Source organism: Stegostoma tigrinum, chromosome 5 (genome assembly GCF_030684315.1).
Source record: "Stegostoma tigrinum isolate sSteTig4 chromosome 5, sSteTig4.hap1, whole genome shotgun sequence".
NCBI classification, from domain to species: Eukaryota; Metazoa; Chordata; class Chondrichthyes; order Orectolobiformes; family Stegostomatidae; genus Stegostoma; species Stegostoma tigrinum.
The window spans coordinates 75,717,740-75,741,666 of record NC_081358.1 but is presented as its reverse complement, the minus strand read 5'-3'; the positions used below and the strand labels follow the sequence as shown (position 1 = coordinate 75,741,666).

Sequence of the window (23,927 nt, the reverse complement as noted above, 5' to 3'; positions counted from 1 at the left end):
CGACAATGTCCTGAAGTCCATAATTCCTTCCTTAACATCTCCTGTAAGTCAGTGGTGAAGGTCTGCCTCTTTGATCAAAGCTTTGGTCACCTATCCCAAAATCTTCTGTGATTTGGTATCAGTCAAGTTTTGTTTGCACTTCACAGGATCAGTATCATCGAGAAGTGTTACTACATTTAAGGTGCTACTCTTGAGGTTTTAATGTGACGAAAAAGTACTTCAGTTTAGAATCCACATCGTACCAGTTTAGTCATTGAAGAACTTCCTGTTACTAGGTTATGTGTTCAATTAGATTAATCATCAAATTTCAAACACCCAAGTCTTTCAACAGTTTTATAAGAATCGTACTAATTCAGACCTATTTTGTAAAGTCAACGTTTTAAAAATTAACAAAATCAAAATTTGTATAGTTTTTAAAACATCAAAGCATTTTCATTTTAGAGTAATTACCTCCTTTTACTTTGCATTTTGTACACTGTTAAACAGTTTCCTCACTTTCTTCTCTGCTTTTTCCAAGATTCATGTTTCCCAAATTCTTTCCTCCATGCGTTCTCATGGTATGGTCAATTGTGAAGGTTCTCTGTTCTCTTCCCCACAATATTATAGAGTTCAGTTACACTTCGCTTTAGTATCATCTGCAGCATTGGTGCATCTTTCAAATGAGATATTAGGCAGAAGCCATATCTTCTCTGTTTGGCAGAGATAAAAGTTTGCATGGCATTGAAGAAGAAGAGCAGCAAGTGTAGGATTTGTGCTCTTCATAATGAAAGATGAGAGGAACAGAATAATTTATGGTAACTTAGGATAATTTAAGTATTTTTTAAAAGAAGTATAAAAGGGGCCCTTTGCTCATAGTCGTACAGCATGGAAACAGGCTCTTTGGCCCACCGTGTTTACGCTGACCAGCAAACACCAAGCTGCACTAATCACATTTACCTGCACTTGGCCCATACCTTACAGTGCTTGAAATTTTAATGCTTCTTAAATGTTGCAAAAGTACTTGCCTCCACCGTCCTCCCAATGCAGTGTATTCCATATATCCACCACCCTCTGAGAGAAAGTGTTATTCTTCCAATCTCTTCTAACCACTTACTGTACACCTTAAATTGTTGGTCTTAGATACATCAACGAGGAAAAGGCTCTCTCAAACTATCCTGTATATACCTCTTAATTTTGTATACCTCAATTAGAACCCCCTGAGCCTCCACTGCTCTGAAGAAAATAAATCTGGCTCTTCCAGTCTCTCCTCATAACTGAGACATTTCATCCCAGGCAACATCCTGATGAATCTACAGTGCAGTCATGTCCTTCTGAGAATGTGGCGACCAGAACTGCACACAGTATTCCATCTGTGATCTAACCAAAGGTTTTATCAAGTTGTAACAAGATTTCCTTGCTCCTGTATTCTACACTCCAACTAATGAATGTTTTCTTCACCACCCTGTCTACTTGTGCTGACACTTTTTGGTTTGTTAGACTGAAAGAACCTAATGGGTTCTTTAATGTCTGATCAAAATATTTACAAGATGACATGAACATTTCAAAATATAGCTAATTATTAACTTAATCTAGTTTGTGCACAAACTAATGAGCAAATCTATTAGCTTAAAAAAAACTCTATATGCATGGAAACTAATGAGTCTCACTGCCTTCTCTTCATGTCAGGACTTTGCACAAATGGCACTTGGATCTCTGTCTCAGATTCCATGGTACTGATCTTAAGAACCCAAATCTCATGTTCCCAGTCTCTCAAATTGGCTGTAACTGGAAAGTCCCACAAGTGGGATAAAGTGCCTTATTCCTGCTCCTCTGCTGCCAGGCCTGCTGTGTTCATCCAGCTCTACACCTTATCTCAGATTCTCCAGCATGTGCAGTACCTACTGTCTCTGATATTAATGTTGTTCTGATTACATACTTTATCTTCATTTTATAGAAATTTCAGTACTTTTCAAGACATTTCATTGTGCAGTAAACAAGTTGAAAACATCTCCAAGTGGTTACGTGTTAATTACACCAACGAATGGTTCCATTGACAATCAAGGTTACGTAGGTACCTCCCAGCCAAAACAGGCTGTTTCTTAAACCAGACCTATTTTCGTGTATGTTTCCTTCAGTTGCTCTTAACTCTTGACCATTTAGAGATGATACTTTTAAGTCCAACTTCAGGGATCTATAGACTTGTGCACTAAGGTCCTTTTGTCCCTTCGTACTCCCTAGGGACCTACCATCCTTACTAGATCTCCCAAACTGTATTATTTCACACTTGGCAAGATTAGATTCCATCTGCCATTGCTCTGCCCAATTTACCAGCTGACCAATGTCAGACTGTTGCCTGAGACTATCTTCCTCCCTATCAATAACACCCAACTTTTCGTCAGCTGCAAACCTATTAATTAAAACCTTTCACAATTGCATTCAAGTCATTAATGTGCATGACAAACAGCAAGGACCCCAGCATCTGTTCCTGTGGTACACCACTGGTCACAGGCTTCCAGTCACACACAACCTCCACCATTCCCCTTTGCATCCTGTTTGCAAGCTAATTTTGGATCCAGTTTCAATTTGCCTTCAATCTCATGCCTTTTACCTTTTTGGCCAGCCTTCCATGTAAATCACATCAACTGCACTACCCTCATCAATAATATTTGGTCACCTTTTCAAAAAAAACTCTGTTAATTTAGTCAGACAGAACTTCCCTCGAACAAATCTGCGTGATCTATCCCTACCCTTCTAACTGTTGGTTAATCCTATCCCTCAGAATTTTTTCCAATAATTTCCTCACCACTGTTGAATAAATTGGTCTGTAATTACCTGTCCTATCCCTGCTGTTGTTCTTGAACAAACCACATTAGCTATCCTCTAGTCACCTTGCCCTTTGCCTGTGGTTACCAAGTATTAAATATCTCTGCCCGGGTCCCAGCAATCTTCTCTCTTGCTTCCAGAAACAGCCTTGGATACTACTTATCAGGCCTTGGGGATTTATGTATCTTTTATGCCCTCTAAAACATCTAATACCTCATGTTTATTAATATTAACATGTTCTAGAACCTCACTATTCCAACTGCTATCTCTGGCGACAGTGTCTTTCTCTTTTTTACAAATACAGCTGAGAAATAATGTAAGACCTCACCTTGCCTCTATGGTCTCTAATAGGCTAAACTCTTGCCCCTGGTAATCCTGTTACTCTTAATATGCATATAAAATGGTGTAGTGGCAGTGTTTCCATCTTAGGATCATGAAGCCTGGGTTCAAGTCTCATCTGTTCTTGTGGGGTGAAGTAGCATGTCTGAGTAGGTTAATTAGAAGGTATTTGAAGAGATATAAAACCTAACAAACCAGTAGTAGTAGATTGCTACAGCTTTTACTTCCCATTTTGACCCCATTTTAGTGGAGTATGGTCGGACTTGTGACATGGTCTTCCATTGCTTGCAGTTCTCTTCATGTAGTCTTCATTTACTTAGACCTTTGTGCTATTAAGAAGCTGTGTTTTGTGACGGTCTGCTCCATTGTAGTGATGGTTTTTTTGGGTTCACTCCTTTTTTTATACCATTTTTAGTGACTGGGTCATCTTAATGTGACATTATTTGTATTTTATAGTGTTGTGGGTAAATAATCCCAAATTACTCTTAACTTGGCCACTTATTAAAAAATCTTGCAGATAATCAAGTGCTGAAACAATTATTCAAAAGTCATTACAAGAAATGTAAGACTTCCCAAATAAGTAAGTATAAACCTGCAAACCAACTTAACTATTACCTGATTAATGATGAAACCTGGCCAGGACTTCAACCAACAGTGTTCTATCTCTGGAAGTTTCTAGGGCTTGGTCTTTTTGCACTGTTCTTTGAATTTCTGCAGTTGAGTTGTTCTGGTGTTTGATATACAGATTATCATCTTTTGGTCTATGAGGTGATATATTGATGATATCTCTCAATGTCCTTTCATCTAAATTACTCCAACACCGTAGCTGGTTTCCTTATCAAAAGTAATTTCTTTCTTTCTTGTTACATTTGACATTGACTGTTCGAAGACACTGCTTTCCTGTAGTTAACTGCTTAAAGTCTCATGCAGGACAATCAGTTGACCTTGTGGTAATAAAGCATCCAGTTTATTAGGCCAAGATGCTGGACGCTATTACTGCAGATGCTGAAGAATCTGAGACAACAAGGTGTGGAGTTGGATGAACACAGCAGGCCCAGCAGCATCAGAGGAGCAGGAAAGCTGATGTTTTGGGCCTAGACCCTTCAGAAATGGGGGAGGCGAAGGGGATTCTGAAATAAATAAGGAGAAAGGGTGAGGTCGATAGAAAATGGATAAAGGAGAGGATATTTGTTGCGAACAGAGCGTCTTTGCGGAACATCTGCACTTGGTTCGAAACAAACAACTACACCTCCTAGTTGTGAACCATTTCAACTCCCGTTCCCACTCCTGAGACGACATGTCCATCATGGGCCTCCTGCAGTGCCACAATGATGCCACCCGAAGGTTGGAGGAACAGCACCTCCTGTTTCGCTTTGGACTCTGCAGCCCAATGGTATCAATGTGGACTTCGCAAGCTTCAAAATCCCCCCCCCTCCCCCAACCGCATCCCAAAACCAGCCTGGCTTACCCCTGCCTTCCTAACCTGTCCTTCCTCCCACCTATCCCCCCCCTCCCACCTCAAGCCCTACACCCATCTCCTACCTAGTAGCCTCATCTTGCCCCCTTGACCTGTCCATCCTCCCTGGACCGACTTATCCCCTCCCTAACTCCCCACCTACGCGCACCTTTATTGGCTCCACCCCTGCCTCTTTGACCTGTCTGTCTCCTATCCACCTATCTTCTTTATCCATTTTCTATCCGCCTCCCCCTTTCTCCCTATTTATTCAGAATCCCCTTCCCCTCCCCCATTTCTGAAGAAGGGTCTGGGCCCGAAACGTCAGCTTTCCTGCTCCTCTGATGCTGCTTGGCCTGGTGTGTTCATCCAGCTTTACACCTTGTTATCTGTGTTTATTAGGCCGGTGTCAAAGCAGTTTTGTTTAAGTAATCTCGCCAAAACATGGCTAATTGCCTGAGTCTCTGTGTAAAAGTTTGTCTTTATTCCTTCACAGTTAATTCCACAGTTATTGCTGTGTGTAATAATTTATCTTTTACTGATTCATTCAGCCCATAAACAATTATTAAACCTCTGAAGTCTATAATATCACAGGATTAACTGAACCAGTATCTACTAAGATTTTCCAGGGTGATGCAAAGTTAGATTGAGTTAGCCCTGGGTGTCTAAAGGTTACATTTTAAGCAAATCCATGTAGCTTCTTAATAATACACTTAAGATCAGGTGTTTGACATTTGCAGTCCTACCTTAACAATTGTAGTGGCTCATCCAAATTCATTATATAGACATCGCAGTTTAAAGTGCGTAAAACGGAACTTTAGTCTCTATTTACAAAATGGAATGTGAAAATGATTCCCAGTAGTTTGAAGAAATGAATATTAACATGATTAAACACGCTCTGTAGTTAAATATGATTCCTTTGAATGTGTACTCAGTTATTACAATTGTATAGCAAGTATAATTCCCTTCCTTGGGATTTCTTTAGGAATTGAGCCAATGCTTAAGCTTCATCTAACATCACTGAAACTCTGGTCATAATCTCATTGCTGTTAGGAGCAACCACTTTTTTTTTTTGCAAAAATTGGTTGTGAAGTGCTTTGAGCTGTCTTGACGTTGGGAATATTGGGATATGAGGCATGTTTGTTTGTTATTTTCCTGTCTTTTATCCCTGCTTATCTTGAAGGCGACATTTGAAGTTGAGAACCCAGAACAACTGCACTCGGAATTACAAGTAATACTTTAACTGATGGACCTTCCTGTCTCTCTGGCTGAATGTTCAGCAGGGTGGAAAGTGGTGATGGGGCAGGTGAAGACCTATGGCTGTGGGATTGAGAGAGCGGAAGGAGGGAGGGGAACTATTTAATTCACAGAATTTGTCAGCAGTGCCTGCCTTTCCATGGGGGCTTTCAGGGGTTTTATTTAGGCCTGTGGTATTGACCAATTACATCATGTCCACTTTAAAGGGGCATGCAGCTACTAGTTTAGGTCTCCGCAGCAGCCATTGCTGCCTTAGCGCTTTCAACCCCAAAAGTTTGGCTGGTGACCTCAATGTGAGCTGTGATCCACAACTTGAGATACCTAGTTCTCATCTATGCCTGTGGATTGATGGAGATTGTTTTCAAAGTAGTCATCCAATTTTTTTTTTCTGTCTCTACAGTATAGAAATTGTATCATGAGCAGCAAATATAGCCAGTAGAAAGTGAGTGTGAAATTGTGGTTTCGTTTCGAAGGAGCATTTTTATATTCTGCTTAGAAAGAAGGACCTTAAGGACAAATGTTTTGCATCTTCTGCTTTAGTCCTCCCAGGCCAGGGCTGATCAATTGACTCTCTTTTTTTTTCCTGTCCTGACTTGACCACAACAGGTCTTTTAAGTTTAAAGAAATAATGAACCTCTAAATTGGGCAGTATAGCTGTTTTTGCTGTGATTTTAAGAGGTGCAGCGTTTCTTCCATTTTAGCAGTAGTAATTTTTCTTGTACTCAATCTGTTCTAATAAAATATGTTTCAACTTTGAATCCCATACAAACTTTGCAAATGCACATATGGGTTCTAGAGTGAGGAAGGATAAATTTAAACACCTTTTGAGTCCAATCAAACCAAGGCAGTGTATGAAGGTTGATTCCTTGGCTGGCTTCAAGCTGAATTCTACAATCCTGCTTTTGCTTGGCAAATCTGTTGCTTCTGGTGTTAAGATGCAGTCTTATGACTTTTTTTGGGAGTTAGTCACACTTTGTTTTGTTTTCTTTCAAGAAAGCTCCAGGACACATGGAGTAGTCAGAAGTAGTTGATAGGGTTTCAAAACTTGAAGGTTGAGTGGAAAAAGAGGAAGGAACCCATTTGGATCTTGATCCTTAAGCTTCTGGAAGCTGAATATGTACAATGATACAAATTGTGCAGTTATCTTTGCCTGTAAGCTCAAGTCGCTGGAAAATGGCGCTAACCTCTTTTGAAATGACAAAAAGACCAATTCAGGATTTCTCCATTTAGATTCACAATATCCTTGTTATGAAGCATGTTTTCATGACAAGCTTAAACATGCTTTACCTTGGGAGGAAGTGGATGTGTTAGAATGATTGAGGGCAGAATAGTGTGTCATGGAGGGAAGGGGAGGAATTGCCTGGAGTGAATACTGTCTCTGAAATTAACAGGATTATCCATTGAATTTGAAGGTTTTAAGCAAAAGTGAAGAGAAACCGTATTGTGCTGCTGGGAGGGAGGGAGGGAACAAACTGCCAGCAGAAGTATGGGAAATGGGATGTAACTGTCTATAAGTTTTCTGATTCAGATGGGTCATTAACCTCTGAAACATTAACTCTTTCTCTCTGTCCGTAGATCTTGGTGGTTTGCTGAATGTCTGTCTTCTCAGCATTTTCTAAAATTTTTCATACTTTAAGAATGCCAGTATTTTATTTCGTATCAGTTTCGCATAAGTTGGTTTCTGCATTCAATTCAGTACTTGTGATGTGTTCTTAGTAGGTGCAATCATAGACATTTCTGTAGTTAGAGGCCATACTGGCCAATGCTGCATTGTTTGCTTAATTAAGCTGTCTTCATTTGAATTTGCTGTACAGTGCAGTGTTCAATTCTTACCTAAATGCCTTCCTTTTAATTGATAAGTAAGTAAATAACAACTTTAATTGCCACTTGCAGTAATGCTTTCTAATAACTGTGCAGAAAAGTATTCTGATATGCCCTGCGTGTTAGTGCTATTATACAAGGCATTTTTTGAGTCAGAAAACAGCTCATGACAGCACACTTTTCTATTGCATGCTCTTCGAGTACTCAGAATTGAAGTGCTACCCAATCAAGCATAGAATCAGGACCTGAATAGTTAAGCATCTCTGCTGTGCAGATGCCAAATCCAAGTGGCTGCACAATGAAAGGTCACTTCTTGCTATTTGGCAGATGAGAGTTTTCCTAACATAGTAGCCTATTATATATCTTGTGCGTGTACATTTTGTGTTTCATTTTACTGATAAAAATTTCAAGCCATAGAATGGGGTAATTGAAGTGTGTTATTGGAGTCAAAAGCAATTTTGTAAAGCTTATTTCAGTCTATCTGATCCGAATGTGTCAGTGTGAATCAAATTCCAATTGATACATGTTACCTTAGCTTTGGTTTTTATGTTTTGCTTACTTATCAGTGATATTTAAAACCTCAAATTTTGATTTCATTTATTTTCACAATTGCAATTCATATTTGGTTTAAGTAAATACAGAATGGTTAATTGAGCAAAATTTTTGGATTTCTGTCAAAGGCACCTAAACTTTAGAGATTATAGGAACTACAAATGCCGGAGATTCCGGGATAACAAAAGTGAAGAGAAACCGTATTGTGCTGCTGGGAGGGAGGGAGGGAACGAACTGCCAGCAGAAGTATGGGAAATGGGATGTAACTGTCTATAAGTTTTCCGATTCAGATGGGTCATTAACCTCTGAAACATTAACTCTTTCTCTCTCTCCGTAGATCTTGGTGGTTTGCTGAATGTCTGTCTTCTCAGCATTTTCTAAAATTTTTCATACTTTAAGAATGCCAGTATTTTATTTCGTATCAGTTTTGTATAAGTTGGTTTCTGCATTCAATTCAGTACTTGTGATGTGTTCTTTGTAGGTGCAATCATAGACATTTCTGTAGTTAGAGGCCATACAGGCGTGGACCTGGATGAACACAGCCGGTCAAGCAGCATCTTAAGAGCACAAAAACTGACGTTTCTGGCCCAGACCCTTCTAGGGTCTAGGTCCGAAACGTCAGCTTTTGTGCACTTAAACTTTAGTCTGTTTTCTGACTATTGCATTGAATTATTTGCCTAAAACAGGGGAACTATCCATGTCGACACAACAGTTAAGAAAGCACAGCAATGTCTCTACTTCTTAGAACACGAAGGAAATTTGGCATGTCCACCTGGACTCTTAGCAATTTTTATAGATGCACCATAGAAATCATCCTATCTGGATGCATCACAGCTTGGCACAGCAACTGCTCTGCCCAATACTGCAAGAAACTATAGAGTTGTGAATGCAGCCCAGGAAACCAACCTTGCTTCCATTCTTGCTCTGAGGAAGGGTCACCAGATTTAAAGCTTTTACTCCGATTTTTCTTCATGGATGCTGCCAGACCTGCAGAGCTTTTCCAGCAACTTCTGTTTTTGTTCCTTCTATTCACTCTATCTATACTTCAGGCTGCCTCAGAAAGGCAGTCCACATAATCAAAGATTCTCTCTTTCTTCTTACCCTCTTCCATTAGGCAGAAAATCAAAAAGCTTGAAAATGTACACCAACAGATTCAAGAATAGCTTCTTCCCTGCTAATATCAGACTTAGGAATGGATCTTCCATCTATTAATGTTGATCTTTCTCTGCACCTTCTCTGTAGCTATAACACTAGATTCTGCATTCTGTTTTGTTACCCTGATATGTAAGGCATGAGTTGTCTGGTTAGGACAGAAAACAACACTTTACACTGTATCTTGGTACATGTGACAATAAATTAAATCAAATCAACCCCGTTCCAATGTGTATTTTTAGATTTGGTGAAAAGATTGTGTCAAGTTGATAGTTTGCGTTCTTTTGCTGAACTGAATTTTGATTAGTTGATGAGATTGTTTGCCTAAAAGGTTTGATTTTTGAGAGCATGGAATAAGAGAGAGCTTAAAGTATGACATATTATATGCAGAACAAAAATGCCTCACTACTGGATTTTTTTTGAAAAAAATTAAGTTGAAACCATTTGTATGATTTTAGCAACTCTAAAATCTAAATGTGGAAGACATGCTTTTAATTGAGAATTCTAAAATCTGTAAACTCTGACACCTTCAGTGGGAGCTCAAGCTGGGCTTCGTTAGGTTACTTGGGGATCTTAGAGCCAGGTACAGATGACACATGGTGTGTAAAGTGTCAGAATATTCAGCGGAAAGGAAACATGTCTGTGCAATAGTGGTTCACATGCAGTGCTGTAAAGCTATAGCTCCAATCTGACCAGCCCTGTCTCTTGTATGCTGGAAATTCCAGAGCCTTAGAAAAGCAAACTCTAATATTAAAATAAATAAAATGGGCACATGCAGCTTGCTTGAACTTTTAATGTCTGATCCATGTCCTGTAAAGTAATTGGCAAACTGTAAATATGAGGTTTGGGGATAAGAACAAGCTTAAGACTTTATAACATTCAATGTTGCTCTAATTTGCTGATGCCCCCAGCCCAACCTGCAGTCACTACCAGAAATAAAATGATTTAAATCCTTCTCTGCCCCCCTTCAGATATCAGTTTGAATCAGCTACCAGTTGGGATTTGTCTGGCGTGCTGTGATTTAAGTTAAATAGAGCAGCCTTCAGTTTGAATGAATGAGAATAGGTATGATATTGAGGTGATGTATATCATGATGTAGCAGTGACACAAATCAGGTGCTAAAGACTATGTAAATAAAAGGTCTGGGTCCAAAACTTCAGCTTTCCTGCTCCTAAGATGCTGTTTGTCCTGCTGTCATCCAGCTCCTCACCTTGTTATCTGTAAAGAAAGGACAGAATAGTTTGCACTAATGGGAGATGTACTTACTGTAATGTATTCTAATGAATTCTAACCATATGGATAAGCTGATTGGAACAAAAATGCTTAACTGTGCATCATCATTCTATATTCATGTGTTTGGTATTTGACTTATGAGGCTTATTAAGCAATTCGAACTAAAATGTAATGAAGCTATTGAACATAATGAACTCTTAATATTTTGTTAAGAATGCAAGCCCGCTATAGAGTGCCACAGGGATTAGCACAGACCACAATTATTTCAATGTATATCGATGACTTAGATAACAAATATACTATTACCACGAATGATGATGATATAAAAATAGTTGGGAAGGCAAGAGATGAGAATGACACAGGTCTACAGAGGGATACAGACAGATTGAGTGGGTAGACCATGGCAGATAGAATATATTGGGGAAAATGTAAGATTATCCACTTGGGCAGGAAGAACAAAGCAACGGGATAAAATAATAGAAAGGAGCAGTGCAGAGAGATTTTGGGGTCCTTGTGCATGTACCACAAAATGTAGCCTCCAAGTTCAGCTAATAATAAGGAAAGGCAAATGGAATGTTGGCCTTTATTTCAGAGGGGATGGTGCATTAAAAATAGGGAAGGCATGCCAAAACAAATCTATATTAGACACATGTTAAACAACACGAGGAATATTGTGAACTGTTTTGATTCCCTTCTCTAAGGCAAGATAGTAGATCCACAGTAGATGGTCCAGATAAGTTTCACTGTGTATTGACCCTGTGTATTCATGGATTTCTTAAGAGCGTAGGTTGAGTAAATTGTTCCTGTATTCATTGGAGTTCAGGACAAAGATGTGTCCTGATTAACAATGCAAGATTCTTACAAAGCTTTTCAGGGTTGATGCTGAGTTGTTTCCTTATGTGGGAGAATCTAGAACCAAAGGGCGTAATTTCGGAGTAAAGGGTCACTACTGTAGGTTCACAGGCATTAGAAACCACAAGCTAAAAAAGCTGAGTTTTCTTTTGGCTGGGAATACATAACGATGTGGTCAAATTTAGCCAGATATTCCATCCACATCAGGGTAGTGGAGAAGTCCCAATCCCCAGTTAAATCTGCTTCTTTAACTCTGACACCAGCTTTTGAAAAACCATTTAGCAAGATCTTAATAGATTTGTGCCAGACCCCTGGTTAAAACCAGCAATGGAAAATATACCTTTTTAATGATGTATATTTCCACAAGATTTCCTGAAACGAGCCCTTTTGAAACAATTATTGATAAAGTGGTAGTAGAAAAGCGATTTTTCAAAAATCGATTTTTCCAAAATACCAATTCCGCAAAGAAATGTAATCAGGTCGTGGCTCAAAAAGTCACAAATATATAAAGAAATTATGACTAATTTGGGAATTAAACGAGTCATATCTATGTATATCACTTATGTTCTTTTGGTGCATTGTCTAAGTTTGATGCAACTTTCCAATGATTAGTGTTTGTTGCCACAAAGGTCAAATAATTAGAATCAGGGAATTCTTTTATTACTATTTGTCTTTAGGGATATTCCAAATAATTCCACAAGATTTGGTCTTTTGAAGTTAATAAACAAGTCAATAAACCAAAGTTCAGAAACAACACTTCCAATCTGTTGGAAAGCTGTGGATTAGGAGGCAGGAAGTTAGAATTTGGTGATTGTAAAATGCTTGGGGGAAAGCATTGTGTAGTCTCTTGAAAAGATTGTGCTTTCTCTATGCTTAAAGATTTAAAAAGGATGCCTGTGAGCAGCTTGAAGGTTTGAGTACACAGAGAGCACCTATATTGAAACATTTGTATCAAATAGGCCACACAGCAGGCAAAGCAATAGATTTTAACCAAGACAACAGGGTTTTAAACTTAGCCAATCAATTTGAACCAGGCACTTAGATACCAAAAACCAATTAAAATCTGATGGTTTTGACATCACAGGACTAATCCTATTGTAAGAAATTGTCATCAAGGGTATAAAAGAAGGAGACAGTTGGACAAAGACGGGGGAGCCAACTGCCATCTGCCAGAGTTAACAGCCCTTGACTCTTGAGAGAATCACTGGTTCTCACAGGTTCCTAATATGTCTTAGAGAAACCACCATCAAAATAACAAAGGTACTCATGGCACAACTAGTTAATACTCCTTATAAAAAGAATTGTTGGAGAAAGCACAGAAAATCCAGAAGTTTGTAATTCCTGGCTGTAATTTCAAGAGACTAAATTTTTTTTTCATATAAGTGGAACTTGTATTTATTGGATCAGCATACTATTTGGCTCTTGTTTTATTCACAAATAGTTAGTAGTTAGGGGCTTACTTGTTTTGTTAATAGTTAATTTTCTCACTTAGAGTTAGATAAATAAGTGGTTACTTGTTGATTGTAAAGTGCATGTCAGGGATTTATTTTATTTATCAATAGAAGCTGCTAAAGGGCAGATTACACCACTTCTTGCACTCCTTTTTACAGACTATATGCAAGGGGCTCCTGTTTGTGTTTTCAGATTTGGTTCTTGACCGGGATGTCAACCTCTGCTTTGTAACACAGTCTGTCTCCAGTTCTCAAGAAACATTGACTAATGCATGCGAGTAGGCCAAAAAAAATCTGAAAGATGCTCAACAAATAGTGAAAATGGGAGCAGCCAGGGCAGAATTTGAAATTTTGTTGCACGGCACAAGGTGTTGCTGGTGTTGCATGTCTTGGGGAAACCATTAAAATAAATTTCACTGTACCTTATCAAAATAAGAGACTCCATGAAGTGAATTATGTAGTGAGTACTGCAGACGGGAGAAAGAGTCAGCGAGTGTGTCATGTTAGCCTGTTGAAAAGATACTTTGAAAGGAAAATTTACTTTTGGTAATGCAGGAAGTCGGCTGTGAAAGAGAAACATCAGATCCATGTAAGAATGAATCCAAAGTGGAAAATTCAAAAGTTAACTTCCTATCAATCAAGTTGCAGAACACAGAGGTACTTAATAGATTAGAAAACATCATGTCTTAATTTCTAGAAAACTATTGAGGTGAATTATGATGGCTGATGTAGAATTACAAATCAATTTATAGGGATAGCCCAGGAAAAAACTGTTATTGGCTGTTTGCAATGTTAGTATGAGCAATACAGTACCTATAAAAGAACACCCATGCCAACTCAGTAGCTCAGGTGAGGGAAAAGATTTAAGTTTGTGTTGTACAGTAGCATTATTGACCCAGTTAAAAGTAGCTGGAGCTCACCTATTGTGATTGTGCCGAAATTGGATTGGTCTCAAAGATTCGCAATTGACTATTGTAAAGTAAATGTGATAATGAAAGTACCTCCTACCTCCTTCACAGCAACTGGAAAGGCTGTTAAACATATTGGATGTGTCTGGTTTGTTGCAGAAATAGCCTTGCCGAAAAGTATGACACCAAGTTGCTTTTACCGAGAGAGCTGAAGAAATGAAGGTTTTGGAAAGACTGGATAGGCTTTATTCGTGCCAATTCATGCTGTCTGGAATGAAAAATTCCATCAGCAACATTTCAACAACTCACCAATAAAGTAATTGAAGGGCTTGGTAACTTCTGTTTAAGTCATCACAGTTGCAAATGTGACTTATTTGAAAGGCTTGGTGGGACAAGCCCAAATAGTACCTGGAGAAACAAGAGTACACGTTATTTTGGACTTCCCCAAGTCTAAGACAAAACATGAAGTTGAGTGGTTTCTTTTGCAAGTTTGTTCCAAACTTCAGCACAGTTGTTAACAAACACGTGGTGAAAAAGGAAGAAAACCTGAATGATTGCAAGAGTATCACTTGGCTTTAAAAATTTTAAAAGCAGTAATAACAATAGCATGCATTTTAGCAGTGCTGAATTATGAAGGGCCATTCAAGCTGGCTGTTCATGTCTGTAACGTTGATGTGAAGCTGTTTTACTGTAAGATGGCAAGGCGAGAATGAACAGAAATTGACTGCATATCAACCGATACGTACCACTGTTGAAAAATACGTATTGAGTCTCATGCTGACTTTAAACCATTTTGATACATACATCACCAGTAATGGGGACTAAATTGTTACTTTTCCAAACCACAATCCTTTGATTTTTTTGTGACAATGCAGCTTATTTCTTCAACCATGTAATGTGGAAATAGCCTGCAAAAGAAAAATGTCGTTGTGGATACTTTTTCGAGAGGGCGTATAACATAGGCTGTGTGATATGACAAAATGATTGCCATGTAATGACTCGTAGTATGATGTAGACTTAATGATGAAAATGTAATGTGGTATGCATTTGGATCTGGTCTTTGAATTAGTTACACACATTTCTGTGTAGGAAGTCAACTATTAACTTGCAAGTATTTCTGTGACTATGGTGATTTACTTTACAGTCAGATTTTGAAGGCTTGAAGTACTGGGTCTGTGCCCTAATAGCCTTTTTACTTCATGTTGTTTGCGACCCAGCATAGTAAATAGTGGGGCCTGAAAGGCTTGTTAGAAAGTTCTGGAATCTGATTTTATTCTCAGCATAAGAAGAACACACAACTGAGATGTTAAGTTTGTTTTTTTCTAAATCTGCACAGAATTATCCCATAAGACTTTGGAACAGGATTGTTGCATAGAGCAGTGCTCTTGAGAAAGGAATGATAGATTTAGTAAATTACGTTATCTTGGAGTTGGAGTGAAAGGTTAGTGTCAATCCTTGACTAAAAGTGTGAGGATAAAAGCCCAGACGTGGTTGTTGAAGCTCAGCTGTGTGGGAGCTGTAGGAAAAAGCCCGCGGCAGTTCCATTTGAAATTGTAAGTAACTCAAATCTACAGGGTGTTGCTTATAGGGACTGGTGTGAATATTATACGTGTGGTGTTTTCAGAACTGTATCAGGAGTGTGGTGTCTTTGCGAATATACAAAAGCTTTTTTTTGTTCTTTTTAGTTTACAAAAGGATGTTTTAGAACCAATGGGATTATACTTCTGGTGGTGTCTAAAGCCTTTAACTTGTATTATAGGTAGCAAGCTTGGATTATTCTATTTTATATTTGTTCCTTTTGTAATAAACCTCCATTTTGTTAAATCAAAATCTATATCATTGAGTGCTGATGTTTCCGGAGAGATCATTGGGATCACAATTATCTTGGAATTTTTATTAACTGTCAAGCCAGATTCTTAATGGGATTTGACTAGTTCGACAATAACATCTGCTGAGATCATGATGGTGTTCCTGAAGTCAAAAAGAAGGGACTGTCGAAGAGCTTGTACATCTTGATGCCAGTAAAAGATGTTTGGCATTGAAGATTTCACTTCCAAAACAATGAACAGGATTCCAGAGCAATTTAAATTTGCACAGGAGAAAAATACTTCAATCTCAATAAATATAGAGTTGGAAAATTTTAATTCATTCATAGAATGGTCACTAGCTAGGACAGCATTTCATTACCCATCTGTTGGATGAATTGTTCAATCGCTGCAATTATTTCAAAACCTTTTTGTAAGCTAGGACTAGGCCCACAGGAAAATCTGCAAACCTTCATTTAATGGAGAAGGATATGATTTACTGTAATTAGTTTTATGCTGAGATGAATAATTATCCTAAATGTAAAACTACATTTTCTGAAAAAGCTGCATGAAGTTTGTTGTACCCAAAGGTATGGGCAGTATTGCATTTAAATTTTCTGTAATGTTTTTGGCTGGTGGGACAGGTCCTGTCAACACCTGACCTCAATCTACAGCTCTTCTGTAAAACAAATCGATGTTTTATGTAAGAAAAGACATTATCAGACTTTGTAGTGAAGCTATATATGTGTGCTGATGCAAAATGGAGCATTCCATACTGCATGGTTCATTTTATTGAAATAATTATTAATTAAGCCTATTTTTATTGCAAAATATACTTCACTCAAAGAAGGAAGTCTTGATATACATACAATTAATCAAGTCATTCAGATCTATAACTCTCTTTACTTCCAGAGAATAAAATAAGCATTGGTGCTTACCTTTCTGTGTTTACAATTAACCTCTTGGCTTTTAGCTGAGGTCTCAGCTGTGTCTGGTTACTGAATTGGACCCCTTTATGCTTTCGCGGAAGGATCCTAATTGGTGGCCTTTCTCCACTGTCCTGTTGTGGTAGCTGCCCCAAGCTTTAATCCGTCCTTCAGCAAATTGTCCTGGACCATGGAATGTGCCACACTCAATTTGGCCCAACTGTTTCAAATGGAAGACCAGCAAATTTTGGACCGACCACAAAAGTGCCTATCACCATGTTGATGGTCCTCCAGGCACGGTTAGTTTTTGTCTTGGAGTGCGTCGCAGAGAATAGACCATAGACTGCAAAGACCCACATAACGGAGCTGCTCAGGATGAATCTCTATTTTAAAAACCACTGCATTTCTTTCCAGACTTCCTTTGCATTGGCACATCCCAGTAGGAGGTATGTGACACTCTTGTCTTGTCCGCACACTCCCCTCGAAGCAGCTGTAGTGGTACAGAGTCCAGGCATGTATGAAGGATCTGACAGGCAGAGCCTTTGCTTAGCTGGCAATGAGAATGTGTTGGTGCTTGTTGGAAAGTTCTGGTGACCAGGGATTCTGCCAAATGACTGACAGTCTGTACAGGAAACCACTCAACAAGATCCTTTTGCTGAAGGAGCTTGAGGACACTACGTGTTGACCACCTACTGATGGATCTGTGGTCAAAGGTGTTTCTGCCTATTTAAACTGAGTCTCAGATAAAGATTCTGTTATTCCTGCTTTGTTTCTATCAATACAAGCAAAGAACTGGTATCATTTATTTTGGATCTACAAGACTAAACCACCCTCTGTTTGGACAGGACTTGTGCTATTTGCTTACAGATTTAAAATAGCCCACTTTAGTTGCAATCTATTAAATTCTGTATTGGAGCCAAATGTGAGTTTAAAATAAAGTGCTTTGAATTTGTATAAATTTGCATTAAAGCAAAATACTGTGGATGCTGGATATCTGAACCAAACACAGAGTGCTGGAGAAACTCAGGAGACCAGGCAGTATCTGTGGAGAGAAACAAAGTTAATTTTCAAGTCTGGTATGACTGTTCTTCAGAATTGTATAAAAAAAATGATATTTGGTTAGCATTACCACTTAAATTATTCTGGGTTGCGTTTTTAATTCTGTTTCCTAATTGTTACTTGGAACAATTCTATGTTGTAGCAGTGCAAGTACCCAATATTAGAAAAGCTCTGTGCCAATGAATGCAAAGCGTTTTGCCTTGTGCCAGTCACTCTGTAACTGCTTTGTCTCAAATTGAAACTGCTCTGATTTGAGTGAACATGTATTTGTTTTCGAGTAGGTCACTCGAAATATCCACTGTGCTGATTCTGAGATTTGTTGACTTGTGTTTTTTCACAAAAGTGCATTCAAGGCAAGTTGGCCTGAGGGGGGAAATGAAACATCGGACCTGAAAGAGGGAGGCTGTGGAGGGCTACAGTGTTTCACAGGGATCAGTGCTGGGTGCGCTGTTATTTGTCATTAATATAAACAGCTTGGATGAGAATATCGGAAGCAAGATTAATAAATTTGCAGATCACGCCAAAATTGATGGTGTAGTGGGCAGTGAGGAAGGCTGTCTAAGATTACAGAAAGATCTTGTTCAATTCGGCCAGTAGGCCGAGGAGTGGCAAATGGAGTTTAATTTCGGTGAATGTAAGGTGTTGCATTTTGGTGAGATGAACAAGAGCAGAACTTCTACAATTAATAGTAAGGTCCAGGGAAGTGCTGTAGAACACAGACCTAGACATTCAGGTACATAGATCATTGAAAGTTGTGTCTCTGGTAGACAGTAGCAAAGAAGGCATTTGGCTTGCTTGCCTTCATTGCTCAGAACTTTGAGTAAAGGAGTTCGGATGTCCTGTCGCAGTTGTACAGGATGTTGGTAAGGCTATGTTTGGAGGGATATGGGCCAAATGCTAGGAAATGGGACTATTTTAATTAGGGAAACTTGGTCAGCATGAATGAGTTGGACCGAAGGTATTGTTTCTGTGCGATATAACTGTATTAAGTTATGAAGCTTGCCTTGAAAAGAAGTTTTCCTTCATGGGATTTGTGCCACAGGAGGGCGTACCAAGTTCTTTTTTATTAGTCTCGTCAGTAGCACTTGAAAGTATTTTATGGTCATTATGAAATGACAGTTGTTTACTGTGGTTGCTCAGGGCATATTGTTAACATCTGTGTAAAATGATAGCGGCTGCAAGATTTCTATAAATGTCCTGTTCAAGACCTCTGAATTTGAAAAGCAAAAATTCAGCATTTTTGACCATGCAGTTAAATGCTTTTAAATACAATTTCTCAGCTGGGGAATCTTCCTTCATTTTATATTTTCAGTTTGCATCTTTCTGGACTTATGCATGACCAGTATATTTCTGGTTCTAAATATGGCATAACCTGCACTGTATCTTGCATTCTTGTGTCTCCAGTTTTCATATTCTGTTTGTCAAGTCAGTGGCCATACTAGATATTAATTGGAAAGTTATTAATTTAATATGAACTCATCTAATGTTTCTGTAACCAGAGTCCAGAGATCATCTGTCTGATTGTGGGTATACAATTCTGTAGGTGCAGTGAAATCTAAGTCTTATATCTGAAGCTACAGTGTAGACGATGCGAAGGTATATTCAGGTACCAAGAGCTGAACCTGAACAAGTCTACAGGTTTAACACTGGGTGGGAACCAAGACCCTTGCTGTCCTGTGGTAAGTTAGAACAATGTGCCTTTATACTTATACAGCACTTTATCTAGATTTATGTAATAAAACCAGGTTTCTGTGGGAGATGTAATTAATGTGATGTTTGAAAAATTAGATACTAATGCACCCTTTCACAACAATCGCCTTAAAAACGCTGCAAACTGATTTATACAAGACTTACTGATGAGTCTGTTAAATACAGATCTTTCAAACCCTTGGATTAAAATGTTTTAAGTATACTTTAAACCATGATGTGGAATTTCTGCAAAGCTTCATCTCCCATGTAACTTTGGAAAAGCAAGAGAAAATTGTTGTTCGTTGTGTTCTGCTGATCTTTCACTGAAGTTATGATAGATCTTCAGAAAATCTGATGAAAATTTGTGTTGAGGTTATGTGTTGCAGTAAATGTTGTATTGTGAATTCTTAAAGCCAACTTGGTTCTTAATAGTTCCATAGTTTTGCAGAGTATTTATACCTCTGAAACGTAAAATTTTTCCCCACTGGTCCCTTGATAGCACCTTGTATCATAATATTATAGATCTTTATAAAGTTACAGCTTAGTTTTTGCTAGAGGAAGATACCCCAACTAGTCCATCCGTTCCTGCTACTTATAATCTTTCTGTCTCACATCATTCTAGTAAAACGTTTTTGTATGTACTTTGGTGTCTCTAACTGGAGATCAGAAAGTTTGCAATATTTCAGGTGTGCTCCAACCAAGATTCTGTGTGAGTTTGACATAACTTCTGTTGCTTTCAATTCTGTCTAGGAATAAAACCCAGAGTTTCGTTTGAATGCCTTTATTGACCTGCGTCGTTGCTTTCTACATTTTTTGTATGTCCAGGACCTTCTGTTCTTTTTAATTCATTAGTTTCCAAGGAGTGTGTGGAATCCTTATTCTTTCAGCAAAATTGTACAACTTCACTGTAATGTATGTTGAAGTTCATTTGTCAATTACATATCTGTTTGGCCAATTGATGTCTGCCTATAATTTATTGCAGTCGTCCTCTGCATTGCTATACAGTTTAGTGTTCTGTGCTAGTTTTGAAATGGTACTTCGCATTAATGAGGCTCAGTTGTTCATTTGAATGGTGAATAACTTTATTTTTCAGCATTGATCCTTGATCCTTCTTGTCTTTTCCCCAGTCCTTTCCCAATTCCTCTGTTGTAGTTTATAGTTAATTTGCTGGTCCATTCTACTATTTATCGAATATCTCAAAAGTTCTGACCTTGGTCTTAGAGGCTACAGTCTTTAATGACTTTTTTTTGGAATTCTTATACACATACTTTAGGTATATTAATCACCCTTATATGCCTTTTCTTTGGCTACTTCAAAGAATTGAACATTAGCCAAGCATGATGTCTCTTTTGAAAAAATGTACAGACTATCCCGTTCTTAATTTCTAGTCTCTTTTTCTCTTGTGCCTTCATGTAAGGCTATCTCTCCCCTAATGTTTAATATGTTGTCCACCAGAGCCAGGTTTTATGTTTTCTAATCAACCTGTTCAGAGATCTTATCATACCGGAGCCTCCTAGCCTAGAGATAGGAGCATTGCTGCTGCCACAAGAGCCCTTCCCAAGGCCAAGCTTTTAACCTATTTTCTAATCAATGTGATCAGTGATGTTATTACACACTTCTGAAACAGGTGGAACTTGAACCCAGGCCTGCTGGCATTATGATAAGGATTCTACCACTACCGCAGAATCCCTCCAAAGGACAGGTTTTGTTCTCAAGGTTAAACAGAGTGTAGGAATTAATTTCTACCTGTTCTAAATGTATTGTATTTTATTCTAATGTTAGTTCCATCACCTGGATCTCCTTGTTAATGGTGATGTAAAGTAATTATTTGATGTTTTAAAGTGTGAATTTATCGCATCCATTTCTTGTATCTTGTACCCCTAGCCTGACATTTTTTATATTTGTCCATGTAGAATACTTCACTGTTTTCAAATTGCAAGCTAGGCCATTATTGGTGTTTACTTTTGTCTAACTGATTGTTTTCAATTTCTTTCCTACGCTTTTTTGTATTCCTTTTTGCTAACCTTTTTCCTTTGTTGCATATTTATTATATGCTTTTCCTTTAGCTTCAAGTTTGCAGTTTTTATTTCATTACACATCCACTGTATAGCCTTAGTGGCTAGTTTGTTGGATATTCTTTCTCTCGGACATTCTTGATAATTAAATTACATATTTCCACAGCTGATCTGTTTCTTTTGAATAAAATGTTCTCATTTACATTCTTTCCATTCAGATTCTGACCTCTTTACCAGCTGCTTTTTCCCTAATGTAGGTGGTCTTTATCTTGTATCCTTCGCATTCTTAAACCTTGTGTTGTGATCACTCCTAAGGACTGCCCCTGTGTTTCTCAAATCAGCCATAGTTCATTTTCCATTAGTAGATCCAGCAATGCTCCCTCTTTTTACATGCGTGGTAAGTAAGCCGAAAGTATCAAATTTAGCCTTTTCTTTCGTAGATTTTTTTTGTCCTGTTCAAATGGCTACTACATTTAATTTCTGGTGATGGATGGATAGTTGGGGCATTTGCAAGCTAACAATAATTACTGATAAAAGTATTGGCTTTAATTCTCAACTATAACACAGTTATGGTTGAGTGTGGTTTTTTTGTAGCGATAGATTGTAGTGCCCCCGATTTAGTGCACCAAGGAAGATGCGTAGTCTCTGTTTGTATTTGTGTGTCTTGACATGTCTTGCTGTGGGTGTTATTCGCATATCTATTACAGGAAAATATACACCTAATGGATTATAGATTGACAGCTTTCACATAATAGACCATTGTATTATTATGTATGTTGAATTTATGATTTCTGTTTATTTTTGTAGTTTGTTCCATTAGTAAGGAACTTGTTACCAGGCAATCGAGTGCTCAAATTGCGTCTCCATATAATTTAACAGCTGTGTGCATACGTAAACTTACATACCAGTCTACTTTTAATACATTTATTAAATTCTGACTCATGTGATATCACTTAAATTGTATTCATTCACCATATTTTTTCACCCTACTTTTGAAGTAGCTGTCGTAATTTTCAGCCAGATCAGAATGTTCTGAGATGCCGCTGGCTAACACACAATTTTCATGCAGTTATCTGTTTTTATTTACTTTTCAGTTTAATACAATGCAGTAGTAAATTTGACAGGATGATGAAGAAGTAAATGAGAGACATATATGAATGCTAACATTTGAGGAGTAAGACTGTTGTGGGTGCTTACAGATGGTGGGAAAACAATGTTTCTTTTCTCATCAGTACCCTCCTCTTTCTTTTCTCCCCCTTCCAATAAAAATTGCAAAAATAGAAGGAACATGGGAATTTTGATCTTCTCAATTCTGCTGACTTTGTTAGCATACTACAGTATAAAGGTATGGTCCTAAGGGCATCTGGTTCAGGCTGATTGCTTTTGCATTTTAATTTTCAAAAAATTCTCATTTGGTCTAATCATTTTTGGTGCTGAATTTGATACTGGATTTAGTTTGTGAATTAGGCATACCAGATGGATGGTGGAAACATTTTTAATGTCAAGAAAAGCTCCCGCTGTAATGTCAAATGTTGTAGTTGTTGTCTCTGTCTTTCAGCAGTTCTGCAGAAGAAAAGCCCATCTCAGCAATACTTTGAGCTTTATCAATGAAAGGTTTATTTATCACCTTTTAAGCGGTTTGCTGGCTTAGCTTATGTGCTTTTAATAAAAATCATGCATAACTGAATAGGTAAGTGCTAAAGAATTTTACTAATTCACTCTTGGTGAAATTTGCAATTTAATTTGTATGATTTCTACCTTTTTTAAAGCAACATTTTGATAAGTATTGTGGAAAAAGAAGTTTATTATTGCTATTATACAGAGTGTCTCTGAAAATTGTTCCAAACATTTAACAAGGTTTATTTAAAAATTTATCCTCTGTAGCTCTTCCATTATTTAGCTTCAGATACTCCAGAGCATGTGTTTACTGCATATTGATAAGATTATTAAATATATTACAGCGCTGATTGGTAAGGCCTCATCTGTTAATAAGATGCTCTGATCCTTTTTTTTGCTGTGTTATGTGATTGACATAGCTAGTATATAATGAAGAAGCTATAACCAATACAACTGAAATGTAGCTGTGATCTGCAAAGTACAGACCAATTATTGCTGTGTTCAACAGTCCTGAATAGGTTAATCATAACTTGTGTAGTCCTTTTTGTTTTTAAAGTGCTATATAGCTTCATAAACTGTTTGATTTCAGCAAGGGCTACCATTTTTGATGACTTTTTCAACTTTCTTTTACTGTTCGAAGTATTCAGGCAAGCGGTGTAGTTTAACTATTAAACATCTTCTGATGTGTTATGGAAGTTAATTAAGTGACAGTGCACCAAAGCGGCTATTTGAGATGAAAACAGTTGATTATTTTTGACTCTACAGTGAGTATTGTACTATCATGTAATACTTTCGTGCATTTTGGATTCCACTATTATCTTTAGTCTGCTGCTTAATTCTGAATTGATTTTGAAGGAAGACTATAATAAAGTCTGGCAAAGTCCCATGTTGTGCTTTGACATCTGGAACTAAATTGGATAACTCTTTGAAAGGATAGCAAGAAAAGTGTGTGTGTTTCTGTATGTAATACTGGGATGTTGGGGGATGAGAACTTGT

At 37.9% G+C, this 23,927-nt stretch overlaps 1 protein-coding gene across 5 annotated transcripts in view; it reads left to right on the top strand.

The window, feature by feature from the left end:
* The window catches only part of efr3a (EFR3 homolog A (S. cerevisiae)), a 195,527-nt gene that overhangs the window by 23,806 nt on the left and 147,794 nt on the right, over window positions 1-23,927 (top strand). For 3 of the 5 annotated variants that reach the window (XM_048528933.2, XM_048528932.2, XM_048528931.2), the window contains exon 3: window positions 19,154-19,289. The exons of 1 other annotated variant lie outside the window; for it this stretch is intronic. In XM_048528933.2, coding sequence (XP_048384890.1) covers window positions 19,199-19,289 — 91 coding nt within the window. In that variant the 5' untranslated portion in view covers window positions 19,154-19,198. Of the gene's footprint in view, window positions 1-19,153; window positions 19,290-22,875; window positions 23,005-23,927 lie in introns of those variants that run through there. One more of the 5 variants, XM_048528935.2, reaches the window with a different exon arrangement.